The 27,404-nt window shown below is 40.1% G+C and overlaps 1 protein-coding gene and 2 pseudogenes across 1 annotated transcript; 1 reads left to right on the top strand and 2 right to left on the bottom strand.

Annotated features, from left to right (window-relative positions):
• Positions 1–253: 253 nt before the first annotated feature.
• Positions 254–1,303, top strand: LOC110200534 (olfactory receptor 52L1-like). Its single transcript, XM_020975911.2, has one exon. The coding sequence runs from the start codon at positions 254–256 to the stop codon at positions 1,301–1,303; it is 1,050 nt and encodes a 349-aa protein (XP_020831570.2).
• An 11,571-nt stretch (positions 1,304–12,874) lies between these two features.
• On the bottom strand, positions 12,875–13,822 carry LOC110200535 (olfactory receptor 56A4-like; annotated as a pseudogene).
• A 6,683-nt stretch (positions 13,823–20,505) lies between these two features.
• LOC110200536 (olfactory receptor 56A4-like) lies at positions 20,506–21,449 on the bottom strand (annotated as a pseudogene).
• Positions 21,450–27,404: the final 5,955 nt, after the last annotated feature.

Genomic DNA, 27,404 nt, shown 5'->3' with positions numbered 1-27,404 from the left:
ATAGTTCTGCAGAGGTGAATTAACACATTTTATGGTCTCAAGCCCACAGCCTCCAGGCAGGACCACACCAGTGTCATCGTAGACACAGAGTTCTCTCAGTTCCCACTTTCCATGGAAGGAAACTTCTTTCTCAGTTCATCATCTTTGTCTCTCTCAGTTCTTGCTGCATGCAAATACTTCTTTGAATTTACTTTGTTCTCCCTTGCAGTTATTTGTTTGTTTCCAGTTAAAAAAGATGGTGGCAAACAGCTGTATGGACAGAATGACATCTATTCATAGATGGGGAGGTTATAATGCAGCTTCTCCTCCCCTTCCTCCTCATCTTGAAAGTGTCCAGTATGCATCTAGAATGACAAGCCTGGGGAACTCCAGCTGGGGACGATCTAGTTTTTCCTTCTATCTGCTGGGTATCCCAGGGCTAGAAGAGAGTCAGCATTGGATTGCACTTCCTCTGGGGAGCCTGTATCTTCTTGCCCTGGTGGGCAATGTCACCATTCTCTTCATTATCCGAACTGACCCATCACTCCATCAGCCAATGTACCTGTTCTTGGCCATGCTGGCTGCCATTGACCTCATCCTTGCCTCATCCACAGCACCCAAGGCCCTGGCTGTGCTTATGTCCCATTCCTGTGAGATATGGTACCCTACCTGCCTCACCCAGATGTTTTTTATCCATGCATTCTCTTCCATGGAGTCAGGTGTGCTGGTGGCCATGGCTCTGGATCGCTATGTGGCTATCTGCCACCCACTGCACCACATGACCATCCTCACTCCAGGGGTCATTGGGCGTATCGGATTGGTGGTGCTGGCACGGGGAATACTTCTCCTCATACCCTTCCCTATTTTGCTGCGTCGTCTTATTTTCTGCCAGAGTGTGGTCATTAGTCATGCCTATTGTGAACATATGGCTGTGGTGAAGTTGGCCTGCTCAGATGCCACTGTGAATCGTGCATATGGGCTAGTGGTAGCACTGCTGGTAGTGGGATTTGATGTGTTTGCCATTGGCATCTCTTATTCCCTCATTCTCTGTGCTGTCCTGAGGGTCCCTGGCCGTGATGCCCGGCTCAAAGCGTTTGGTACATGTGGCTCACATATCTGTGTCATCCTAGTTTTCTATGTTCCTGGGATATTTTCTTTCCTTACTCATCGCTTTGGTCACAATGTGCCCCACCATGTCCATGTCCTTCTGGCCACTCTCTACCTCCTGGTGCCACCAGCACTGAACCCCCTTGTCTATGGGGTAAAGACACAGCAGATCCGAGAGCGTGTGCTCAGGGTTTTCTATGTTAGGGTGTGGGATTGACACCTATCCTCTTTCATCTATCTGAGCAAGCCTCCTCTCTAGCATGCGCCAAAGTGTCACTCAAGGGGTAATGGAGTATATTTCTTAAGGAAACTTGCCCTTATGGATCTTTCCTGGGGGACGGGGGAAGAGCAGTAGTGGTCCAACTTCTTGAATGAATGTCTTTGTGGTTTGGTTTTATATGAATGGACCATACTGCTCAGGGTGGCAACACCTTAACCTGGGGAGGGGAAATGGAGTTGAGAGCAACAAAGATTGGTGAGAAAAGTTCACATGAAGAAGGCAGTACACTTACCCTAGAAGGTGACACTTCAGTCCTTTCTCATGGGAACACACAACCCTGAAGTTTGATTGTTCTTCATCATTGGGCACTTTCAGAAGTTAAACTACAAGGATGGAGGCCTGAAGCATGAGCCTGGGATCATGGGGGACATGAGGATACTGAAAGGGTGTGTTCCCCTTCTTCAGCATCTGGGAGAGTCCCCCTTCCACATGTCTTCATTTACTTCCCTAGAATGTGATCAATTTTTTTAAGGTCTCGTTGATATTGAAAACTATGTATATTCTTTAATATTCCCATTTAAAATCACCAATGTCCACAATATCTGACTTCTTCCAATTTCCTGCTCTAATCCTTAATTTCTTGTTTATCTTTCTGTTAGGTTTGTTTAAATTTAAGAGGCATGTTGAAGTTACCCATAATAATTAACTTTTTAATCTAAGCATTCTGGCAAGTCAGTTTCCCTCTAAGTATTTAGTTGTTATGCTATCTAGTTCATATGTATTTAAAATTGATTTTGTTTCATTATTTATGATGCCTTTAAATGTAATTTGGCTTCCTTGTTTTATCTTTCATGCCGGTATATATTATTATTATTGCCTTGTCTGAAGTAACGATTGTCACTCTTCTTTTGGCTTAAGCACAATAAATTCTACTTCAGCTCCTCATTTTAACTCTCCATGCATCTTTGTGTTTGTTTGTTTGTTTGTTTTTTGAGGCTATTGGTTTTAAGTGACTTGCCCGGGGCCACACAGCTAGTAAGTGTCTGAGTTGGATTTGAACTCAGGTAGTCCTGACTCATGTGCTGGTCCTCTATCCACTGCACCACCTATATGCCACTGAAACTTTGTATTTTAACTGGGCTGAGTATACATAGCAAATTATTGGATTTACTTTTTTTTCATTAAATATCCCATGGTAGTTATTTCGTTGATCTCAGATAACAGAAACTTGGGTCTGAAACAAAAGTACCCAATTTCACAGCAGTGAACACAGTGGCTGAAGTTCCAAGAGGAAGAGAGAAAACAGCATCCTGAGAAAAATATCTTCATTATTGCTATCCCTCATCTTCAGATGATACACATGTTCATTGTACAAGAATGTCATCATCTGTGAGAAGAGAACTGGTCTAAAGAGCTAAATCTTTACATATGTATACCTCACCATTTTCCTCAAGTCATATCTAGACTATGACTCAGGTCTAGAATTCATTGGTAAATGTTATTATAATGTAAGCAACTATCAAAAATAATTATGACCCTTTATCATCCATATTAAATATGGTGGGGTTGTGGGAGAGAACTGTTTTGAACACTGGTTGATGTCAACATTAGCAGACTAATAATGGGTTTGACAATTTTCCCAGACCACAATGGATTCTAGCATAAGAGCATGGGTGATTCTTCTGCAAACATTAGCAATTTGGACTCCAGCCATAACATGTAACATGCCAATAGAATGTGAGGTCTTTCAGTCCAGGGCCTGTTTTTCGCTTTTGTTTTTATCCCTAGTGCTTAGCCCAGTGCCTGGAACACATTAAACATTTAGTAAATACCTATTTACATGACTTGACTTAACTTGATATTATAAACAAGTATTTAGCTAAAGCATGTTTAGCCCATATAAATATCCTTTCAGATATCCTACTCTGGTGCCTCCTAGGGTTTACTTTTTAACTCATTTTTTCTATCCTCTTCCATTTTATGGGTAAGCTAACCCCATTAACAGTCATGGTTATGACTAGTAAGTTGTTTTCCCCCCTCCATTAAATCCTACCATAACATTTCTTTTTTTGTTACTGGAAAGCAGAAAAAAATAAGAATGGAGTAGCTATGGTTTTAAATTTGTTTTTGCTATCTTCATTCCTCAGTCCCTCATAATATGGTTTTCTTCCCTATCACTTTATTGAAATTGCCATCTCAAAGAACATTGACTTCCTGATCACCAAATCCAAAGACCTTTCCTTAGTCCTCATTCTCCTTGAATCTTTTTGTTGTATTTGATGCTGTTGCTCACTCCTTTGATGCTTTAATGGCTTTTTGATACTGCACTCATGATTCCTCTATCTGTTATTTCATCTTGATCTCTTTTTCTACTTCATCATCCTCTGCCCACTCATTTAATAAAGACTCAGTTTTTTTCCTTGGTCTTATTCTCACTCTATATTATCTCCTATGGTGTTGTCACTCACTTTAATGGCTTCAATAATTACTTCAGTGCAAATCACTCCCAAATCTATTTATTCCTGGTCTATCCCCAGAGCTCCAATACCAACTTTCCAACTTCTTGTGATACATGTGTATGTGTGTCATATATATGTATATGTGTACATGTATGTATGAGGTATATGGGGTGTTTAGGAGAAGTAGGACCTCTGCTATGAGGACTTGTTGAGCCCTTTTTGGGGCTGCTCATTCACTTTTAGGATTCATCAGGCAGCCAATTCTCACCTGTAGCTCCAAGAAGTTGTAGCATGCCCAGTGGCCACACCACAGAAAATTGTCTTGGCAGACAGGCTAAATCAAATGGAGGGTAACCAACAGGACTTAAACCTTTAACTTCAGAGTAATATACTTCTGATCCTGATACTTAAGGCCCTCCACAATCTGACTTCAAATTACTTTTCTACCCTAATCCCATATTACTATTCTTCCTGTGCCCCTTGTTCCAACAAAATTTCACTATTTTCTCTTGGATATCATTTTCCTACAATTCCATATCTCTCTGCCTTTGCTCACACTGTCTGCTTGCCTGCAATGGATTCTGCCTCATTTTTTTTTCCTTTTGAAATGCTTCTCTTCCTTCAATGTACAATTCAGGAGGCACCCTTTTCATGAAACTTTCCCTTCCTTCCTCCCAGCTCTCTTTGAATCATTCACAGCACTTTGCCTATACTTATTGTCTTCTCCCTTGTGTCTTAGTTATTTGTATTTGTAATGTCTCCTTTATTAGCCTATAAGCAATATCTGTGCTATGTTTCTTTCTGTCCCTAGTTTGGCGCATAGGACTTCACACACTAATGATATCTGTGTTGAATGAATGAATGAAACCCTGGCTAAAATTTTTAAAAAATAAATTAAGACTTCCAAACTGAAGAATAACTAAGAGACATTATCTATAGTTCATTTTATCACCTTTGTCATCAGTATTTTAGACACTCAACTTTTCCTCAAAGACTTGCAATGTCTTTCTCCTTTCTGGTTTATACACAACAATGATGAATTAAAGAGAGAGGGTAATTTGAAGAAAATGGTGTTGCTTTGGACCCATATAGCATTTCAGGAAATTATTTGTTAGAGTTACTGAAATGGTTATGGGGGATGGGACAGAGGATCCCATTAGGCATTAGACTAAAATTAGAAGGACTTTATAACCCAATGTCAAATAAGGGCTTAAGACAGAAATATTGATCCTATTAGAAAGAGGAATGAGTTCAAAAGAAAGACTTAATGGCTTTAGATTCTCATTAGCTAGCTGTTTTGTGTTCCAAAAGAGCTTGTTCCCTGAAGTGTAATATTCTAGGAGCTGGCATACCTGAGAGAGAGAGAGACCGAAATAGAGAGAGACAGAGAGAGAGAGAGAGAGAGAGAGAGAGAGAGAGAGAGAGAGAGAGAGACAGAGACAGAGACAGAGACACACAGAGAGAGACAGAGAGACAGAGACAGAGAGAGACAGAAAGACAGAGATACAGAGAGAGAAACAGAGGGACAGAGAGACACATACAGATCAAGAGACAGAAATAAACAGAGAGAGAGTGAGAGAGAGACACACAGAGTTACAGACAGACACAGAGTGTGAGAGAGCATTTTTTTCTAGTTGTATAACTCACTGTATTAAACTGAAACTTAACATTTGGGTTCCAAGTTAAAAGGAAGAGAGCAACCCAGTCCAAATAAAAGAGAGCTGGGGAACAGCAAAGACCACGTACCCTCACACACTTGTGAAGCATGGTACTACCACACACACAGCATGCTTGGCTTGTGGAAATTCCCCCTGTTGAAGAGAAGCTAGAGGCTCTGCTTCCAGGACTCATGGAAATACCTTGGAGAGATGGTGGAACATGTGTAGACATTCGGCAACCAGTTCCAGTCTGCTCACTGTGTTTTTAGGAGAAGGCATTGTGGTTATGTTGCTAGAACTCAAGACATCTTCAAGGATGTCCCAGTTGGCCTTTTTCTTCCTTCATTTCCCCGGATGTAGTCTCGTGTTCTGATTCTGTGGACTACATCTGATAAAAGACTATACTTTAAAAGCCTTAAGACTTTTCCTTTCTGAGTCAGTGTGGCTCTGCAAAATGGGCCTGTGTCCTTGGCCTCTGTTTTCAGTAAAGGGTATTAATTTAGAGCTTAGGAGAGTGAGCCGCAGGAATCTGGGAGTCTAAGCCTATGCCAGGTTTTGGAGCCAGCCCAGCATCAATGCACCATGTAGCAAGGAATGATCTTAGGAAGTGACCTTCAAGACTCAGCCCAGTGATAATTAAGGCCAGGATTCATCCAGCATTGATGCCATGTTTGGGCATGAACTTCGTGGAAATAAGGCTATGTAGGAATTAAGCTATATTTGAACCCACCATCCCTAGAGTCTAAGGTAGTGCAGGGCAGAGGTGTCAAACATGTGGCTGCAGGACCAGTGTGGATATACCAGATTAAAATGCAATTGTAGAATGTTTAATTAACTAGGTAAAATACAATACAACACAGATAATGTTAATTTCTGGTTTTCCAAGTCAATAAGCAGCCTTAGGGATCCATTTTTATTTGAGCGTGATGCCATTGGTATGGGAGAAAATAGGCCCTCTAGTTCTTAGAAGGAAGTATTTGTTTTTACTGTATTTTAAAATAAATATTCCTTTGTAAAATCTAATTCAGTCTATCAATCAAGAAACATTTATTAAATGCCTAATATGTGCTAGGCACTGTGTTAAGTGTCAGGGACAGAAAAAGAGGAAAAAAACAGTCCCTGCCTTCAAAGAGTTTACAGTCTAATGGAGACAACATGTAAACAAGTATATACAAAGTAAACTATATATAGGATAAATGGGAAATAATTAAAAGAGGGAAAACCCTGGAATTAAGAGGGGTTAGGGAAGTGTTGCTATAGAAGATGGGTTTTATAGTTGGGATTTAAGGGAAGCCATGGATGTCAAGTAGTTTAAAGCAGAGGAGGGAGAGTATTCCAGGAATGGAGGACAGTCGGAGAAAATGCCTGGAGCCAAGAGATGAAGTGTCTTACTTGTGGAACAGCTAGCAGGCCAATGTCACTGGGTTGAAGAGTTCATGGCAGGGAACAAGATGTAAGGAGATTGGAAAGGTAGGTGGGGGCTTGATTATAAAGGGTTTTTAATGCCAAGCAAAACATCTTGTATTTGCTCCTAAAGACAATAGGAAGTCACTAAAGTCATAGGAAGTAGTTGGGTGACACGATCTAACCTATGTTTTAGGAGAATTTCTTTATTAGTTGAATGGAGAATGGATTAAAGTGTGGAGAGGTGAGGCAGGCTATTGCAGTAGTCCAGGCATGAGGAGATTAGGGCTTGCACTGAAGTGGTGGCAGTATTAGGAGAGAAGGGGGCATATTCAAAAAGATAATTTAAAGGTGAAATTGGTGGGCCTTAGCAACAGCTTGGGCATGGGAGGTGAGAGATAGTGAGGAATCCAGGATGACTCCTAGGTTGTGACCCTGAGGAGCTAGTAGGATGATGTTGCCCTCTACAGTGATAGGAGAAGCAGTGGTAGTGGGGAAAGTGTAGGGGAAAAGACGATGAGTTGTTTTGGACATACTGAGGTTAGATGTCTACTGGACACCCAATTTGAAAGGTAGTTGTGGGTCAAAATTATGTTTCAAATGAAATAACTGTTACTGGTAATAGTGTAATTTTTCTCTTGACATATGAGTAGATATTTAAATCTGTAAAAGGAAGACCTTTGGCTGCCCTGAGTTCTGGGGGTCAACTTACAAGTAATAGAATTTTGGAAACAGCAAAAAGCATGTGGAGTTGACAGTTAAGCTGGGCATGATGTAAAGGTTAAATGAACCCAAATGGTATTAGTCTTGACCAGTCTGCAAATGGGCCAAAAGCTAATGTCTACAGAAAGAAGTTCAATGACAGAAATTGATGGCACTTGGTAGAAAGGAGTTTCAAATCTTCCCTTTATTCAAAATAACTTTGCTGGAAGAAAATAAGAGAGTCCTGGCCTTCAAGTATCACCCCATTAAGATAATTTTAAATTTTATTGTTACCACAAATAGATCAGCTCCCATGATGAAATAAGTGACCTTAGTCCACAGAAAAGGAGGCAAAATCACCTTGAAGTGTGTCTTTATGCCCCCAAAGTAAGATTGGAAAGGTTCAAGGATTACTAAGCCTGATTTTCAGTCTCTGCCCAAAACACCTACTGTAGGATCATGTTTGGGCCTTGTTGGTGCTATACATAGAAATGAATGTTCATCTTATTTCACTGGAAACTCTTGAAATTGTGAGTCAAGTTGGAAGTAGAAATATTAAAGCACTTAGGGAAATACATCTCTCATACTACTTATCTGAAAGAAGGAACAACCTTGGCTTTCCTAATGGAAGGAGAAGCTTTGAACTCAAGGCATCTCCCTGTACTACCAGTATTTTGATACAAGCCTTCTTGAAATTATCCTATAGTGTGTTCTTGTTTTGCTGAAGAAGAATAATTAAAAAAAAAAATCCTGGTCTTTGAATGATTTGGAAGATGGTGAGTGATTCCTGGCTTGTAAGTGCCAATGTGAAGAAAATTTCTGTTTTAAACAACAATGAAATTATTTCAAAATGTTTTGTTACCATGAATAGACCTACTTCTATGATAAAATAAGTGACTTGAGTCTATATAAAACGTGCAAAAACTTTTATAACTTGAATTTTTAAGGCCCCAGCATGCCATTGTAAGAGTTCAAGGGATACAGATCATGATATTCAATCCTTGCTCACACTGCTTTAAAATCTTATCTCTTATCTAATCATAGTTAGAGTAATTAGACATCTGCAAGGGATATCTTTCTCTTCCTCATTTGAATGTGGAAATTTTAACTGAAGGTTTCTCCTTTAAGAGAATACAATGGAATTTTTATTCACAAAATTTAAAAGTTTTTGTACAAACCAAATCAATGCAATTTTAAAAAGATGGGAAAATTAATTGGGAAAAACAATCTTTGTAACAAGGTTCTCCAACAAAGGTTTTGTTTATAAGATATGCAATAAACAGATTCAAATTTGTAAGACTAAAGTCAATTCTCCAACCAAAAAATGATTGAAGAACATGAGCAGGTATTTTTTGAAAGAATAAGTACAACCTAGCTAGCATAATAAAGACAAATTTAAACAACTCTAAGGTTCCATCTCACACCCACTATCAAAAATTATGAAAAGGAAAATGACAATTGGTGAAGAAGTTGAGAGACAACAGGTGTACTAATGTGCTGTTGGTGGAAATATGAATTGGTCCAGCTATTCTGTAGGGCAATCTGGAACCATAGCTCTGATATGCTAAGCAACTGACGGAAGTTTAGATATATGGTCAGTCCTCAACATTCATGTGTTTAACTCATGTGACTTCAAGAATTTGCAGGATTTTCTTACTAATCTCATTTTCACTCTTGCATTGGCAACTGCACACATTTATGACTATGAGCAGTTTATTGTTGTTTAGTCATTTCAGTCTTGTTCTACTCTCTATGACCCTATTTTGGGGTTTTCTTTGCAAAGATACTAGAGTGGTTTGCCATTTTCTTCTCCAGTTCATTTTACAGATGAGAAACTGAGGCAAACAGAGTTAAGTCACTTGCCTAAGATCACACAGCTAGTAAGTGTCTGAGGCCAGATTTGAATTTGTGAAGATCAATATTCCTGATTCCAAGCCCAGTGCTCTATCCACTTCACTTAGAAAAAAAAAATAAGGGGTGTGATGCCTGCAAGCCTGTGGAGCAGCTGGTATCCTACTAGGATATATTATTTCAAACTGGTTCATCCTTCACGATTTCAATGTAATCCGCCAACCTTGAACGACAGTCTAGAAATTTTTTTTGACAGCAACTAAAGTGCCAGCAACTTCTCCCTGGGTTTTTTGAAGGCAGCCAAGGTAGAGATGTTTATAGAAGCATATATTTCAGTGCCTTCACATTGCCATCTGACAAAATAGAAGGTAAAATTCAGGTTTAAAATGTTTTAGTTTTGAGAATTTTATTTGCTGTATAATATTTACGGTACTTTAGATTTCATGTGTTATGAAAAGTGAATAATTCCAAATAAATTTTTTTTTTAAATTCAGATGTTAGCACCAAAGGTCATAGAATTCTAGGGAATTACTAGCAAGAAAAAATGTTTTGCATGTTACCAATTTTATTCTGTGTACTGCATTTTATGGGTTGTTTCATGGTTACCATGTTGGGAAAAGTGTGTATTATCAGATTTAATGTTTTGTTATAAAGATTTGTGTGCAACAAAGTGTATTTTCAGTAATCTCTAGTGAAAGGTTAGAATTTTTGGTTGTTGTGAGAACCTAACTCTCTATTTCCTTAGGTTCAATGTATCAATATCCATGTTTTTGGCTTTTGTACTGTTTTCTAGGAATGTTAACTCCCCTAAAAGTTGAGGATTGATTATATGAGAATATAGAAAGTCTATGATTATTAATTACTTGCAGAATTATGTTTATGTTTACTTTCAGAGTTAAATTGACTTAAAAGATTTTATGGTAAAAAGCAGCTTTTTAGACATGAGAAGATTACAACCCTTCTTTTTCTTCCCAGCCCCCTTACGCTTTTGGGCCCTACCTGTCCTACCCCTTCTTTTCTCATTCCAAGAAAATAAAACACAGAGCTGGGCAAAAGTTCTTCCTTTCAAAAAATTAAGGTGGGAGAGAATATCTTGAGTGACTAGAAGTGGGAAGGGGATAGTGGAGAGGGAACATAAAATATGAATTCTAGGTCATTCTAGATGAACTTCCCATGCATAATTGTCTAAACAGAACATAGTGCAGATAAATGTAGCTCAAGAAAACTTGAGAAAAGAGAGAGAACTAACAGCAAGAGGTCAAAGAAAGTTTCTCTATAATTGACCCAAATTGTCTACTCTCATTTCCTGGCATCTAGGACTAAGTCTTGCCCTCCATTTTCTTCCATGATTTGGAAGAATAAGTTTATAAGGTATATGTGCTATGCTAGAGCAAATGTGAAAATGTCAAAAATTAGGTAGTAATGCTGTACTAAAATACAAGCAATACAACAATATATGATGGTGCTGTGTTGTGAGTATTTGTATGGTAAAGTATCTAACTGGAAGGTAATTCACAAAATGCTTAGAATATAAAAGCCAAAATTTGTGTAGTACTTACTATATGATAGGCACTCTGACAAACTCTACAATTACTATCTCATTTCTTCCTCACAACAACCCTGATGAGTCGGTGCTATTATTACCACTATTTTACAGATGAAGAAACTGAGGCAAACAGAAGTTAAAGGACTTGCCCAGGTTCATAAAGCTAAGTTTCTGAGGCTGTATTTGAACTCAGGTCTTCCTGACTCCAGATCCAGCACTCTATTCACTATGGCAACCTATGATTATATGATGTATTTGAGTTCTCAATTACAAATCATCATGGGAGTCATTGTAAATTGTGTTCTTAAGACTTTCCCTTTGTCCCACTTTGGCCAAAAAGGTCATCTGATTTCTAGGTATCATCAGGGAAAGGGTGGGAAACATCTGTTTGCTACAAAGGTGAGAGAGAGGAGCTAGAGAAGACCAGATTTGGGGATGTGTTCAAATATTTTTTTCAGGTGAGGAATAGTAAAGCTATTGATTGAAGACATGAAAACCTTGTGTTCTGCTGCAGGAAGGATAAATCTAGAAATTACCTTTCCCCCAAAAAGTGACATCAGCTGAAAAGATCTATTTGTTCCAGAAGGATAATGAAAAATCCATAGAATACAATACCAGCTGATTTCCCAAAGGATGGGAAGGTATTCAGACCATATCGCCAAAGGATAAAGCCCCAGATGACTGTAAATACACTTGCCCCAAATACATTGTAAATACACTTGGTGCCAAAATGAAAAGAGAAGGGGAAGGCTGAGCTGGAAAGATCAAAAGGCAGCCTTGGGAATCTAGTTTCTTATCTTCTCCACTCTTGTACAAAATGGGCTAGATAGAAGTTGTAGAGAATATTTTTTTTTCTTAAGTAGCTTAAACATTTTCTCTGTTATTTATGGAATAACATCTATCGTTTAACAATTCCTTAAGTCTTGACCATTCAGTTTAAACTTTCAGGGAATGTGAGCACTAATTGTCACAAGTGCCAAATTAGTAGAATTGCAATAATTCCACAGATATTTGTTAAATTTACCATGTGCCATGCACTGTGTTAAGCTCTGGGAATTCAAAGACAAAAACAGAGATAGAGCATGTGCACAGAGAAACATCATACAAGGTTAACTGAGGAGGGAGGGAGGACTGAAAATAAAGGATCACAAAAAGCTTCTGTAAGAAGGTGACGACTGAAGTTAGCCTTCAATGAAGAGAAGGATTATGTGAGACAGGAATTAGAAGGGGAATGTTCTGGACTGGGATGTAGTTTTAGAAGTGGCTGGTAGTTTAACATGACTAGAATGTAGAGTGATTTACTCTTTGTAATGATAAGAACAACATTAAAAGTTAACATTTTTACAGTGCTTTAAAGTTTGCAAGGTTCTTTATAAGTATTATCTCATTTTATCCTCACAACAATTCTAGGAAGTAGGTGCTGTTATTATCTCTGTTTTATAGATGGAGAAACCAGGGTAGACAGAGGTTAAGTGACAAACCCATGGTCACAAAACTAAGTGTGTGAGGCAGGATTTGAAGTCAGATATTCTTGTCTTGTACTTTATTGACTGTACTGACAATTTCATTTTTGACTCACTGTCCTACATAAGGGAATCTCCCAAACAGGCCACTAGTTAAATCATCATGCTGCCTGCTTCAGGAAGGAGGAAACTTCTTTACTCAGAAGACCTTGGTCAGTGGTTTCACCCTGATGGTGAGTAGCTATTTCAGTCACGGTTATCTTTCCATTCACCTCTCAGGAATGAGGACCCATTGGAAATGGGAGAACTGAAGCCCAGGAAAGGAAAGAATATTTACATATTCTTTTAGGATCTAAGGGAAAATGAGGATTAGAACTCAGCCCTAGACCAAAAAAGCAAACAACAATAATAAAAGATCTCAACCCTGAAAACACTAAGGTGCTTCTCACTTTCAAATCTGTATCCTAGAGCAGGAATTGCCCCCTTTAAGCATCCAGCAGTCTCCTCAGTAACCTCTGGATCCCCTGCTTGATTTCCTTGGTTTTTATACCATAGATGATGGGGTTCATGGCTGGGGGATGAGGTGGTGCAAGATATTGAGCAGAATGGGCACATCAGGAGGGATTCTTTTTCTGGCCACATTGGTGATAATCAGGACTAGTAGGATGGTGCTGAGGAAGAGGATGAGGATGAAGTGGGAGCCACATGTGCTCAGGGCCTTGGCTGCAGCCCATTCTGCCTTGATCCTCAGCACAGCCTGAAGGATAAATGTATAGGAGATGATGATGAGGATGAGATCAGAGCCCAGCAGGGTCCAACCAGCTACTAACTGATAGAGCCGGTTGAAAGTGATGTCATCACAGGAAAGTGTGGAAACAGACAGGTTGGCACAGATGCAATTCTTGAAGATGTTTCCTGCACAGTAATGTAGTCGGGCAGAGAGGATGGGGACAGGGAGGGAAAAGGGCATTCCAAGCTATGACAAAAGTAGCTGCCTTGGCCACAAAGTGGTTAGTGATGATGGATGGGTATCTCAGGGGGTGGCAGATGGCCACATAATGATCATATGCCATGACCATAAAGGTGCATGATTCCATGGCTAAGAAACTATTCATGACAAACATCTGGAGGAAGCAGGCAGAGAAACTGATGGCCCTGAGATCAAACCAGAAGATAGCCAGGACCTTGGGGATGACAGTGAGGCAGAGCACGATGTCCAGCAGGGAGAGAAGGCTGAGCAGGTAGTACATGGGCTCATGCAGAGAGGCCTCCAGTCGCATGGTGATTAGGAGGGCGTCATTGGCCCCCATGGCCAGGAGGAAGAGCAGGCTCAGGGGCAGAGAGAGCCAGTGCTGCCAACTCTGGAAGCCAGGGAAGCAGATGAGGAGGAACTCAGAGAGTTCAGTAGGTGAGCTGTTACGTACGGATGCCATGGAATACATTGTGAGCTGACCAGCCTTCTGCTGGAGGGCAAGCATAGAAATCAATATATCAGAAATTGTGGTTGTTGTAGGATTCACCAAGATGAGATGACATCTCTCTTGAACAACATGGGGGCCACACCTGACTTTCTTTGGTTATAATGACCCATTCCTGGAAGGAGCATCTTGAAAAAAAGACTTGGGGTCCTGTTGGCAAGCCATTTGATGCATTTTACCCCATCTGTAAAAGTAAAGGATTCAATCTAATCATCTTACAACTCTCAAGCTCTATAACTGCAGTATTCTACAGAGTCTAGAAGTTTGAAATAGTTATATAGGGAGATGTTGCTGGGGAATGGGTAGTCAGAAGGGAGATTAGTTCTGGTTGGGCATTTTGCTTCTTTGTACATTAACTTATTAAACTGGATACTAATATGTATGTGGGGTGAGAGTGGATGGTTAGCAAAAGATGAAATTATCGCTTAATGAGGCACAGGAGGTGCCTTCTCCTCCTAGGGCTCTTAGACTGGGAGTTGGGGAGAGGAGGTGTTTCATTCTTTGAAGTTTTCCTTGCTTTCCAAAGCATCTTATGTTTTCTTTGGGGATTTCCAGCTCCTCTGACACTATTACCAAGCAAATTGCCAATCTCTCTTATGGGGCCCTTATTCTAAGTGTCCCCCATTTCTGCTACATAATTAACCACTTACATTTCCATCTCTATACATTAATCTTCCTTCAGTGATTCTTTTCTCTCTCTATCTTGTTTCTTTATCTCTTTTCCCAGGCATCAAAAGGACAATGACTTTTCCTTTGATGGTACAGCCATTGCTATTGGGAAGAGATGGTATTAAATACATATCATGGCAAGTGAATCATTGACAAACAAAGAGGGCAGAGCAGCGCAGGAGCTAGGAATACACAGAAGGGTTGGGGTGTCTGACTGCTTCTTAATCCCTCATCATTCATCATATTAGACAGCACTGGCTTCCATGTCTGCCCAGACAGGTCCTAGGGTCCCTGTACAGCCCTTTCCTTTCCCTCATTTCCCACTCAATCAGAGGTTAGCAGGAGAAGCCATTAACAGAAGCCCTCCAATCATATCTATTTATTTCAAATTTCCAATTTCAAATAAAGAAGCAATTCTATATCCTTATATAAGGAATTTTCTCCAGTCTAGCCCTGATCTTACCCCTGGTCCCTGAGCCAAGATGGATTCTTAATTCCCAAACCCTGACTTTTTCTGTTGCACTTCCTCTTCTCCCTTCTCACAAGATTCACAGGGACACATCAGCAATATCCTGTTGTACCAGCAACACCACTGGCACGAAGGATTTTATGGACTGTAGCTCCTCTTCCTTGGGGTCCATAGGGATATGAGTGGTTTATACACATGAGGTCTGGAGGCTAATGGCTTGACCCCCATGAGTCCCTATACCTGGGATGATTCTGGGGATGAGAGGGAGGAAAGAAAACACTTGAAACTAAGCCAAGTCATGGGCAAGGAGGAGATGAGGAAGGGGGAATTAGGAATGGAGAGTTCTATAATCAAAACTGAAGTCCCCAGGGCATGAGAAATGGATAATTATCTTGGAAAGAGGGGCAATTCCATTAATGTTGCCATAGGCTTATTAAAGAATTACTTTCCATAAAAACATATGTCTACACACTCATACTCAAATATCATATAAATACATACATACAGCCTCTCCCTTTACCCCCTAATCCGGAACCTTCTTAAACTATCATATAGTGACTCCTTAAGCTACCTAGTACCACTTAGCAAAGCATTTTGTCTTTAATCCTTTATTTCTTGTTGTCCTCCACTTCCAAACCTCTATCTAGACCAGTCACATACCTCAGACAATATCCCTTTTCCACCACTTGTGCTGCTAAGTAAACGACCTTACATCCCGGATAAGATTGCCCACATTATTTCTCTTTGCATCCTACCTTGAAGAAGCCTCCTCAAGGAAGTCTGTCCAACCAGACCAACATAATGAGCAAAACAACTTTTTGAATTAATTGCATAAATATTATTTTAATTGGTCATATGTCAAGGCTGCTAAGGGTTTCATAAGCTTGTCTTTTTGATTTGTCATATTTTCCAGCAACACTGGAATTCCATGGCAGAGAGATTCAAAGAATTCATGAGGCCCTGAATGTGTCAAAGGTGAAGTTCCCCGAGCTGACATAATTTTTTTATTGTACTCCTACTTGGCCTCCCTGTGTGTTCTTGGGTGTCAAGACAAGTGCCAGACAGTTTGTGCCAGGATGGGATAATTGCAGATAAGTGGACCCTCTTATCTTCATAGTCTAGCAGCTTCCAAGGGAAAAGAATGAGGCTTTTGCCATCACCCTGCTCCTTCCTGTGGGGAGTGGTCTTGTCTTTTTTCCCACCTTTGCTGCACCACCTTTCCCCTCCCATGTCACACCCCTTCCTGGTATCCCCCTCTCCCTTTGTCCTGCTTTTCTAAAAATGTAAACTTTTATAAGGACTGTGAACCCTTTGGATTCCACAGGCACTTTCATTTCTCTTGTAACAAACCTGGTTTTCACATAAGTCTTATGACATTGTGATTGCCTGTTGACAATAAATACACACATATATACACATATATGGCAGCTAGGTGGCTCAGTGGCCTGGGCTTGGAGTGAGGAAGACCTGAGTTCAAATCTGGCCTCAGATGCTTACTAGTGTGTGACCCTGGGCAAGTCACTTAGCCTGTTTGCCTTAGTCCACTGGAGAAGGAAAGGGAAAATCATTCCATTATCTTTTCCAAGAAAGTCCCATGGACAGCATTGTCCATGAGGTCATGAAGAATTAGATACAACTGAACAACAGCAAATATATATGTATATGTACACACACACACATGTGTTTTTATACACATACATAAATACACATATACATATGCATATATCATTTTGTTTTTTAGTCATTTTAGTTGTGTCCAACTTTTTGTGACCCCATTTTGGGGATTTCCTTGATAAAGATACTGGAGTGGTCTACTCCAACCCATTAGAAGTGATTTTTTTGTTATGTTTCAGTCTTATCCAACTCTCCATGATCCCATTTGAGATTTTCTTGATAGAAATACTAAAGCTGTTTGCCATTTCCTTCTCTAGTTAATTTTACAGATGAGGAACTGAGGTAAACAGGGTTAGGTGACTTGCCCAGGGTCACACAGCAAGTAAGCATCTCAGGCCTAATTTAGACTCAGGTCCTCCTGACTCCAAGACCTGGCACTCAATCCACTACACCACCTAGCTGCCCCCTTTTCCCCCATGATTACCCTTAAATACTTGAAGACATATCCCTCTTCTCTACCAATTTTTCCCTTTTCCTGCCAAACTGAAAGTCTACTGAGCTATTATGTAGACCTCATCGTTATATGCCTGTGAAACCTAGACAGTATACCAACACCATGCCAGGAAACTGAATCACTTCCATTTGAATTGTCTTAGGTAGAGTGTGAAGATCACTTGGCAAGATAAGGTACCAGACCCTGAGGTTCTTTCTAGAGCTAAATTGTCAAGTATTCAAATTCTACTGCAGAGTGTGCAACTCTGTTGGGTTGGCCACATTTATATGCCAAAAGGACGTTTGCCTAAAAGACTATTTTATGGAGAACTGACACAAGGCAAGCACTCATATGGAGGTCAGAAGAAGCAATACAAGGATACTGTCAAAGTCTGTCTGATGAACTTTGGAATAGATTGCATGACATGTGGGATACTGGCAAAGGACCCCACATCATGGCATTCCCATATCAAAGAAGGCTGCTTTGTTCTCTGTGAGAGAAGCAGAATTTGAGTAGCTCAAAAGAAATGTGAGATGCACACATTTAGAGATGTCTCTACTCCAAATGTTCATGTGGCAATTTGTGCCTGACCTGTGGTACAGCCTTTGAGACTGTATTCTTCTGATTAGCCACAGTCAGATACTCTGTACCTTGACTCACATGGGAGGTCATTTTGGTCCTCTTGAGAACAAAGGAAAACAACCAACCAGTCAACCAACTCAGATACCGTCTTCTGCATGGAACCTTTTCTGATCCCCAACTTTTAATGCCCTCTCTCCATAGCACCTTGGATTTAACTACTTTGTAAATATGAATATAGGTGTATATATGTAAATGTACATGTGTATTTGTATATGTAATGTACATATATGTGCATGTATTTATTAACTTTATTATGTATATATTTTACATGTACTTCCCCCCATTAGGATATACACTCATTGTGAATCATTTAATTCTTTGCTCTTAAATCCTCAGAGCCTCAAATAGAGCTTTTTACATAGCAGGAATGTAACGAATGCTTGTTGACTGATTGATTGGGAAGCTACACTCTTAAAGACCAAACACATATCCATATTTATTTCTAGCCATTGAATATGAAAAAAACCTTTTATTTTCATTTTTCTTGTGCTATGATCCAAGTTTTCTAAAACTATTAGCGAAAGTTAGGTAATACCAGCTTCTGAAATTCTTTTTGTCTCCTTGTCAAATTCCTTAAATACCCATCAGGCTAATCTTAGAGAGCTCGTGGTGGTTCATCTCCCAATTTCATTATGAAGGTACCCCATGTCATGCTAGAAGGGCAGGGGCAGCAGGGTGCCAGTCTCCCATATGTATTTATCTGTTCATCCAAGTTTCTCTGTCTTCTACATGGTCCTTCCCATACTTCAACCACAAAAATCAACCACGAAGTCATTTTGATCTAATCCTTTCTTGACTAGTGTCAAAGTTTCTGGGCCAGGATTAACTCAGGCCCATCCAGTATTTCAGTTATGAGATTGGAATGCAGCAAAATATTTGCAGACCCTGAAATCCAATGAAAATCAAATTCACTCAAGGCTTGTTGTTGTTCAGTCATTTTCAGTTGTGTCTGACTCTGTGACCTGATCTGAGATTTTTTTTTTTTAGGATCTTTTTTTTTTTTAAGGCAATTGGGGTTAAGTGACTTGCCCAGAGTCACACAGCTAGTAAGGGTCAAGTGTTTGGTCTGAGGCTGGATTTGAACTTAGGTCCTCCTGACTTCAGGGCCAGTGCTCTATTTATGGTGCCACCTAGCTGCCCAATCTGAGATTTTCTTGCCAAAGGTACTCGAGTAGTTTGTCATTTCATTCTCCAGCTCCTTTTATAGGTGAGGAACTGAGGTAAACAGGTTTAAGTGATGTTCACATTTTTTTTTGCAGGTGATGAATAGTAAAGCTGATTGAAGACACGAAAACCTTGTATTCTGGCTGCAGATGGAATAAATCTAGAAATTATCTTTTCTCCCAAAAGTGGCATAGGCTGAAAAGATCTATTTGTTCCAGAAGACTAATGAAAAATTCATAGAATACAATGTTATCCCAGTTCCCCAACAGATAGGATGGTATTCAGACCATATCTCCAAAGGATAAAGCCCAAGATGACTGTAAATACACTTGCCCCAAACCACCTCTTGGCACCAAAATGAAGAAAGAAGGGCAAGGCTGAGCTGGAAAGATCAATAGGCAACCTCTGGAACCTGGTTTCTTATCCTCCCTCCTCTTGTACAAAGTGGGCTAGATAGAATTTGAAAAGTTGTAGGGAACATTTTTTCTTTAAGTAGCTTAAACATTGTCTCTGTTATTTATGGAATGACATCAATTGTTTAACAATTCTTTATGTCGACCATACAGTTTAAACTTTCAGGGAATGTGTGCACTAATTGTCACAAATGCCAAGTTGGTAGGATTAAAATAATTCAATTCAACAAAGATTTGTTAAACTTACTGTGTGCCATGAACTGTGCTAGACTCTGGCAATTCAAAGACAAAAACAGAGATAGAACATGTGCACAGAGAAACATCATACAAGGAAAACTGAAGAGGGAGAGAGGACTGAAAACAAGGGACCACAAAGAGCTTCCAAAGAAGGTGACAACAGGATTCAGCCTTCAATGAAGACAAGGATAATATGAGACAGGAACCAGAAGGGCAATGTTCTGGGCTGGGCAAAAAAAAACTTGCACAAATGTGGGGATGTAGTTTTAGAAGTGGCTGGTAGTTTAACATGATGAATGTAGTTACTCTTTGTAATGATAACAACATTAAAAGCTAGCATTTATATAGTGCTTTAAAGTTTGCAAATTTCTTTACAAATATTATTTCGTTTGATCCTCACAACACTTCTAGGAGGTAGATGCTATTATTATCTCCATTGTATAGATGGAGAAGACAGAGGTTAAGTGACGGGCCCAAGGTCACAAAGCTAAGTGCCTATGGCATGATTTGAAGTCAAATATTCTTGTCTTGTACTTTATTGACTGTACTGACAATTTCATTTTTGACTCACTGTCCTACAGAAAGGAATCTCCCAAACAGGCCACTAGTTAAATCATCATGCTGCCTGCTTCAGGAAGGAGGAAACTTCTTTACTCAGAAGACCTTGGTCAGTGGCTTTTACCCTGATGGTCAGTAGCTATTTCAGTCACACTTATCTTGCCATTCACATTTCAGGAATGAGGACCCATTGGAAATGGGAGAACTGAAGCCCAGGAAAGGAAAGAATATTTACATATTCTTTTAGGATCTAAGGGAAAATGAGGATTAGAACTCAGCCCTAGACTAAAAAGCAAACAACAATGGAAAATCTCAACCCAGAAAACAGTAAGCTGCTTCTCACATTCAAGTTTGTATTCTAGGGCAAGAATTGCCCCCTTTATGCACCCAGCAGCCTCCTCAGTAACCTCTGGATCCCCTGCTTGATTTCTTTGGTTCTCACACCATAGACAATGGGGTTCATGGCTGGGGGGATGAGGTGGTGCAAGATATTGAGCAGAATGGGCACATCAGGAGGGATTTTCTTTCTGGCCACATTGGTGATAATCAGGACCAGTAGGATGGTGCTGAAGAAGAGGATGAGGATGAAGTGGGACACATGTGCTCAGGGCCTTGGCTGCAGCCCTTCTGCTTGATCCTCAGCACAGCCTGAAGGATAAATGTATAGGAGATGATGATGAGGATGAGATCAGAGCCCAGCAGGGTCCAACCAGCTACTAACTGATAGAGCCGGTTGAAAGTGATGTCATTACAGGAAAGTGTGGAAACAGACAGGTTGGTGCAGATGCAATTCTTGATGATGTTTCCTGCACAGTAATGTAGTCGGGCAGAGAGGATGGGGACAGGGAGGGAAAAGGGCATTCCAAGCTATGACAAAAGTAGCTGCCTTGGCCACAAAATGTTTAGTGATGATGGATGGGTATCTCAGGGGGTGGCAGATGGCCACGTAACGATCATATGCCATAACCATGAAGGTGCACGATTCCATGGCTAGAAACTATTCATGACAAACATCTGGAGGAAGCAGGCAGAGAAACTGATGGCCCTGAGATCAAACCAGAAGATAGCCAGGACCTTGGGGATGACAGTGAGGCAGAGCACAATGTCCAGCAGGGAGAGAAGGCTGAGCAGATAATACATGGGCTCATGCAGAGAGTCCTCCAGTTGGATGGTGATTAGGAGGGCGTCATTGGCCCCCATGGCCAGGAGGAAGAGCAGGCTCAGGGGCAGAGAGAGCCAGTGCTGCCAACTCTGGAAGCCAGGGAAGCAGATGAGGAGGAACTCAGAGAGTTCAGTAGGTGAGCTGTTACGTACGGATGCCATGGAATACATTGTGAGCTGACCAGCCTTCTGCTGGAGGGCAAGCATAGAAATCAATATATCAGAAATTGTGGTTGTTGTAGGATTCACCAAGATGAGATGACATCTCTCTTGAACAACATGGGGGCCACACCTGACCCATTCCTGGAAGGAGCATCTTGAAAAGAAGTAGAAATGTAGGTCGTTCCTGTTGGCAAGCCACCTGATGCATTTTCCCCCATCTGTAAAAGTAAGGGGTTCAATCTAATCATCTTACAGCTCTCAAGCTCTAATTGTAATATCCTACAGATTCTAGAAGTGTGAAACACAGTTATAAGGGGAGATGCTGTTGGGAATGGATAGTCCGAAGGGAGACTGGTTCTGGTTGGGAATTTTACTTCTTTGTACATTAACTTATTAAACTGGATACTAATATGTATGTGGGGTGAGAGTGGATGATTAGCAAAACATGAAATTATCGCTTAGTGGGGCACATGAGGTGCCTTCTCCTCCTAGGGCTCTTAGACTGGGAGTTGGGGAGAGGAGGTGTTTCATTCTTTGAAGTTTTCCTTGCTCTCCAAAGCATCTTATGTTTTCTTTGGGGATTTCCAGCTCCTCTGACACCATTACCAAGCAAATTGCCAATCTCTCTTATGGTGTCCCCTATTTCTGCTACATAATTAACTACTTACATTTCCATCTCTATACATCAATCTTCCTTTAGTGATTCTTTTCTCTCTCTATTCTTTTTCTTTATCTTTTTCCCCAGCTGGGTGTCACAATGGATAGGGTACCAGGTCTGGAGTTAGGAAGACCCGAGTTTGAATCTAGCCTCAGATACTAACCAGCTGTGTGATCCTAAGCAAGTCACTTAACTTCTGTTTGCCTCAATTTCCTCATCTATAAGATGGGGATAATAATAGCACTTACCTCTCAGGAGTATTGTGAGGATCAAAGGAGTTAATAATTATAATGCCCTTAAAACAATGCCTGGCATAGTGCTATATAAATTTTAATTTTTATTATCATCACTTCCTTTTGATATCTTCCAAATGCATATTCCCCTTTCTCTTTTCTCTCTACCTAAACAGCATCTTTTCATTTCCTAAACCAGATTCTATGTTCTACACTTCAATAAAATTTTTCATACTCTGGTGTCCCTCTGGATTGTGGCATAGACCCCTGCATACCGCAAAAGAGAACCCAGGCATCAAAAAGGCAATGACTTTTCCTTTGATGGTATAGCCATTGCTAGTGGCAGGAGGTGGTGTTAAATACATATCATGGTAAGGGAGTCATTGACAAAGAGGCCAAAGAAGGGCAGGAGCTAGGAATACATGAAAGGGTTGGAGTGTCTGAATGCTTCTTAATCCCTCATCATTCAACATGTTAGACACCACTGGCTTCCATGTCTGCCCGGAGAGGTCCTAGGGTCCATGTACAGCCAATTCTTTTCCCTCTTTCCCCACTAATCAGAGGTTAGCAGGAGAAGCCATTAACAGAAGTTCTCCAATCATATTTAGATCCAATTTGAAATAAAGAAACAATTCTAGATCCTTATGCAGGCATTTTCCTTAGTCTAGCCCTGATCTTACCCCAGTCACTGAGCCAGGATGGATTCTTAATTCCCAAACACCGACTTTTTCTGTGGCACTTCCTCCTCTCCCTTCTCACAACATTCACAGGGACAGATCAACAATATCCTGTTGTACCAGCAACATTACTGGCTTGGAGATTTTTATGGACTCTAGCTCCTCTTCCTTGGGGTCCATAGGGATATGAGTGGTTTATACACATGAGGTCTGGAGGCTAATGGCTCTACCCCCATGAGTCCCTATACCTGGGATGATTCTGGGAATGAGAGGGAGGAAAGAAAACACTTGAAACTAAGCCAAGTCATGGACAAGGAGGAGACGAGGAAGGAGGAATTAGGAATGGAGAGTTCTATAATCAAAACTGAAGTCCCCAGGGCATGAGAAACGGATAAATTATCTTGGAAAGAGGGGCAATTCCATTAATGTTGCCATAGGCTTATTGAAGAATTACTCTCCATACAAACATGTGTCTACACACTCATACTCAAATATACATACAAATGCATGCATACAGCATCTCCCTTCCCCCCCCAAATCCAGAACCTTCTTAAACTACCATATAGTGACTCCTTAGGCTACATAGTACCACTTAGCAAAACATTTTGTCTTTAATCCTTTATTTCTTGTTGTCCTCCACTTCCAAACCTCTATCTAGACCAGTCACATACCTCAGACAATATCCCTTTTCCACCACTTGTGCTGCTAAGTAAACGACCTTACATCCCGGATAAGATTGCCCACATTATTTCTCTTTGTATCCTACCTTGAAGAAGCCTCCTCAAGGAAGTCTGTCCAACCAGACCAACGTAATGAGCAAAACAACTTTTTGAATTAATTGCATAAATATTATTTTAATTGGTTGTATGTCAAGGCTGCTAAAGGGTTTCATAAGCTTCTTTTTTTGATTTGTTATATTTTCCAGCAACACTGGAATTCCATGGCAGAGAGATTCAAAGAATTCATGATGCCCTGAATGTGTAAAGGGTGAAGCTCCCTCTGAGCTGGCATAATTTTTTATTGTACTCCTACTTGGCCTCCCTGTGTGTTCTTGGGTGGCAAGACAGGTGCCAGGCAGTTTGTGCCAGGGTGGGATATTTGTAGATAAGTGGACCCTCCTATCTTCATAGTCTAGCAGCTTCCAAAGGAAAAGAATGGGGCTTTTGCCATCACCCTGCTTCTTCCTGTGGGGAGTGGTCTTGTCTTTTTTCCCACCTTTGCTGTACCACCTTTTCCCTCCCATGTCACACCCCTTTCTGGTATCCTCTTCTCCCTTTGTCCTGCTATTCTAAAAATGTAAACTTCTGTAAGGACTGTGAACCCTTTGGATTCCACAGGCATGTTCATTTCTCTTGTAACAAACCTGGTTTTCACATAAGTCTCATGTCATCGTGATTCCCTGTTGACAATAAATACATACATATGCACACATATATGGCAGCTAGGTGGCTCAGTGGCCTGGGCTTGGAGTGAGGAAGACCTGAGTTCAAATCTGGCCTCAGATACTTACTAGCTGTGTGACCCTGGGCAAGTCACTTAGCCTGTTCACCTTAATCTACTAGAGAAGGAAATGGCAAATCATTCCAGTATCTCATGGACAGTATTTTCCATGAGGCCCTGAAGAATTGGATACAACTGAACAATAGCAAATATATATGTGTGTGTGTGTGTGTGTATACACACACACACACACACACATGTGTCTATACACATATATACATATGCATATATCATTTTGTTGTTCAGTCATTTCAGTTGTGTCTAACTCTTTCTAAAAATTTTTTTAAAATTTTATTTAATTAATTAATTTTTAGTTTTCAACAATAACTTCCACAAGATTTTTAGGTTCAAACTTTCTCCCCATGTCATCCCTCCCCTCATCACAAGATGGCATGCATTCTGAATACCCTTAATCTGCCCTCACTTCTATCTCTCACTCCCCTCTCTTATCCCTTTCCCCTTCAATTTTCCTGTATGGTAGGCTAGATTTTTACACACCATTTCCTGTATATCTTATTTCCCAGTTGCATGTAAAAACAATTTGTTTTACTTTTGTTTTTAAATTTTTGAGTTCCAAATTTTCTCCTTTCCTCCTTCCCCACCTACCCTCATTGAGAAGGCAAGCAACATGATACAGGTTATACATGTGTAGTCATACAAAATGCTTCCATAGTAGTCATGTTGTGAAAAACTAACTATACAGACCTTAATCCTATCCTGCCCCACATTTATTCTATTCTCTCTTCTAACCCTGTCCCTCCTTAGAAGTGTTTGCTTCTGATTACCGCTCTACCAATCTGCCTTCCCCTCTACCAATCTGCCTTCCCTTCTATCATCCTCCTGCTCTCTTGTTCCCTTCCGCCCTTATTTTCTGTAAGGTAAGATAGATTTCCATACCCAATTGAGTGTGTATGTTATTCTCTTCTTAAATCAAATTCAGTGAGAATAAGATTCACTCATTCCCTCTCACCTTCCCCCCATTTCCCCTCCACTTTAAAAGCCTTTTCTTGTCTGTTTTATGTGAGATAACTTACCCCATTCTACCTCTCCCTTTCTCTTTCCCCCAGTATAATCCTCTATCAACCTTTAATTTTATTCTCCAGATATCACCTCTTCATCTTAAACTCACCCTGTGCCTTCTCTTTATTGGTGTATCTATCTATCTATCTATCTATCTATCTATCTATCTATCTATCTATCTATCTATCATCTATCTATCTATCTATCTATCTATCTATCTATCTATCTATCTATGTATGCATCTATCTATCTATATATATCTATCCATTTACCTACATATATACATGCACACAATTTTTTTCCCTCCAACTACTCTAATACTGACAAAGTACTCATGAGTTACAAATATCATATTTCCATGCAGGATTGTGAACAGTTCAATCTTAGTAAGTCTCTTATGATTTCTTTTTCCTGTTTACCTCTTTATGTTTCTCTTGTGTCTTGTATCTGACAGTCAAATTTTCTATTCAGCTCTGGTCTTCTTATCAAGAATGCTTGAAAGTCCTCTATTTCACTGAATGTCCATATTCCCCCTGAAGGGTTATGCTCAGTTTTGCTGGGTAGGTGATTCTTGGTTGTAATCCTATCTCCTTTGCCCTCTGGAATATTATATTCCAAGCTCTGCGGTTCCTTAAAGTAGAAGCTGCTAAATCTTGTGTTATCCTGATTGTGTTTCCACAATACTTGAATTGTTTCTTTCTGGCTGCTTGCAATATTTTCTCCTTGACCTGGGAACTCTGGAATTTGGCTGCAATATTCCTAGGAGTTTTCCTTTGGGGATTGCTTTCAGGAGGTGATCAGTGGATTCTTTCCATTTCTATTTTGCCCTCTGGTTCTAAAATATCAGGGCAGTTTTCTTTGATAGTTTCTTGAACGATGATGGCTAGGCTCTGTTTTTGATCATGGCTTTCAGATAGTCCAATGATTTTTAAGTTCTCTCTCCTAGATCTATTTTCCAGGTCAGTTGTTTTTCCAATGAGATATTTTACATTGTTGTCTATTTTTTCATTCTTTTGAATTTGTTTTACAGTGTCTTGATTTCTCATAAAGTCACTAGCTAATAATTGCTCCGTTTTAATTTTTAAGGAAGTGTTTTCTTCAGTAAGCTTTTGGACTTCCTTTTATATTTGGCCAATTTTGCTTTCTAAGGCATTCTTCTCCTCATTGGCTTTTTGGACCTCTTTTGCCATTTGGCTATTTTTAAACGTGTTGTTTTCTTCATTTTTTTTGGGGGGGGTCTCCTTTAGCAAGCTGTTGACTTGTTTTTCATGATTTTCTTGCAGCACTCTCAGTTTTTCTTCTACCTTTCTTAGTTACTTCTCAAAATCCTTTTTGAGTTCTTCCCTGACCTGGGACCAATTCATATTTTTCTTGGAGGCTTTGGATGTAGGAGCTTTGACTGTGTTTTCTTCTTCTGGTTGTATGTTTTGATCTTCTTTGTTACAAAAGAAAGATTCTATGATCTGATTCATTTTGTGCTGTTTGCTTATGATACCAGCCAATTACTTGAGTTATAAACTCTTTGTTAAAATAACAGTCTGCTTCCAGTGTGGAGAATGTACTGTCCCAAGCTTCAGGGATTTTTGCAGCTGTTTTCAGAGATACTTCTAGGGACCTGAAAATTTTCAGTTCTTCCAAGGTGCTATGATCAAGGGCGAGGTGTTTACTCCTTTCCTGGCCTGTGCTCTGGTCTATGAATAACCACAAGCACTCTTTTATGTCTTGGGACTATGAGTAGGATTCTCTCTTCACAGATACTACAAGCTCCACCACACCAATGCTCCTCCTCACCTCAGGACCACTACCCAGAACTGTAACCCAGACCCAGGCATGAGCAAAGCAAAAGTCATACAGCAGCAGAGAGATC

Source organism: Phascolarctos cinereus, unplaced genomic scaffold (genome assembly GCF_003287225.1).
Source record: "Phascolarctos cinereus isolate Bilbo 61053 unplaced genomic scaffold, phaCin_HiC Scaffold_726;HRSCAF=1367, whole genome shotgun sequence".
NCBI classification, from domain to species: domain Eukaryota; kingdom Metazoa; phylum Chordata; class Mammalia; order Diprotodontia; family Phascolarctidae; genus Phascolarctos; species Phascolarctos cinereus.
Note: the sequence above shows the minus strand (reverse complement) of the source record. Positions and strands in the feature narration are given on the sequence as shown.

What these genes read in the sequence shown, in the direction of transcription:
- LOC110200534 (XM_020975911.2), top strand. Translation starts at nt 254, where the DNA reads ATGGACAGAATGACATCTATTCATAGATGGGGAGGTTATAATGCAGCT.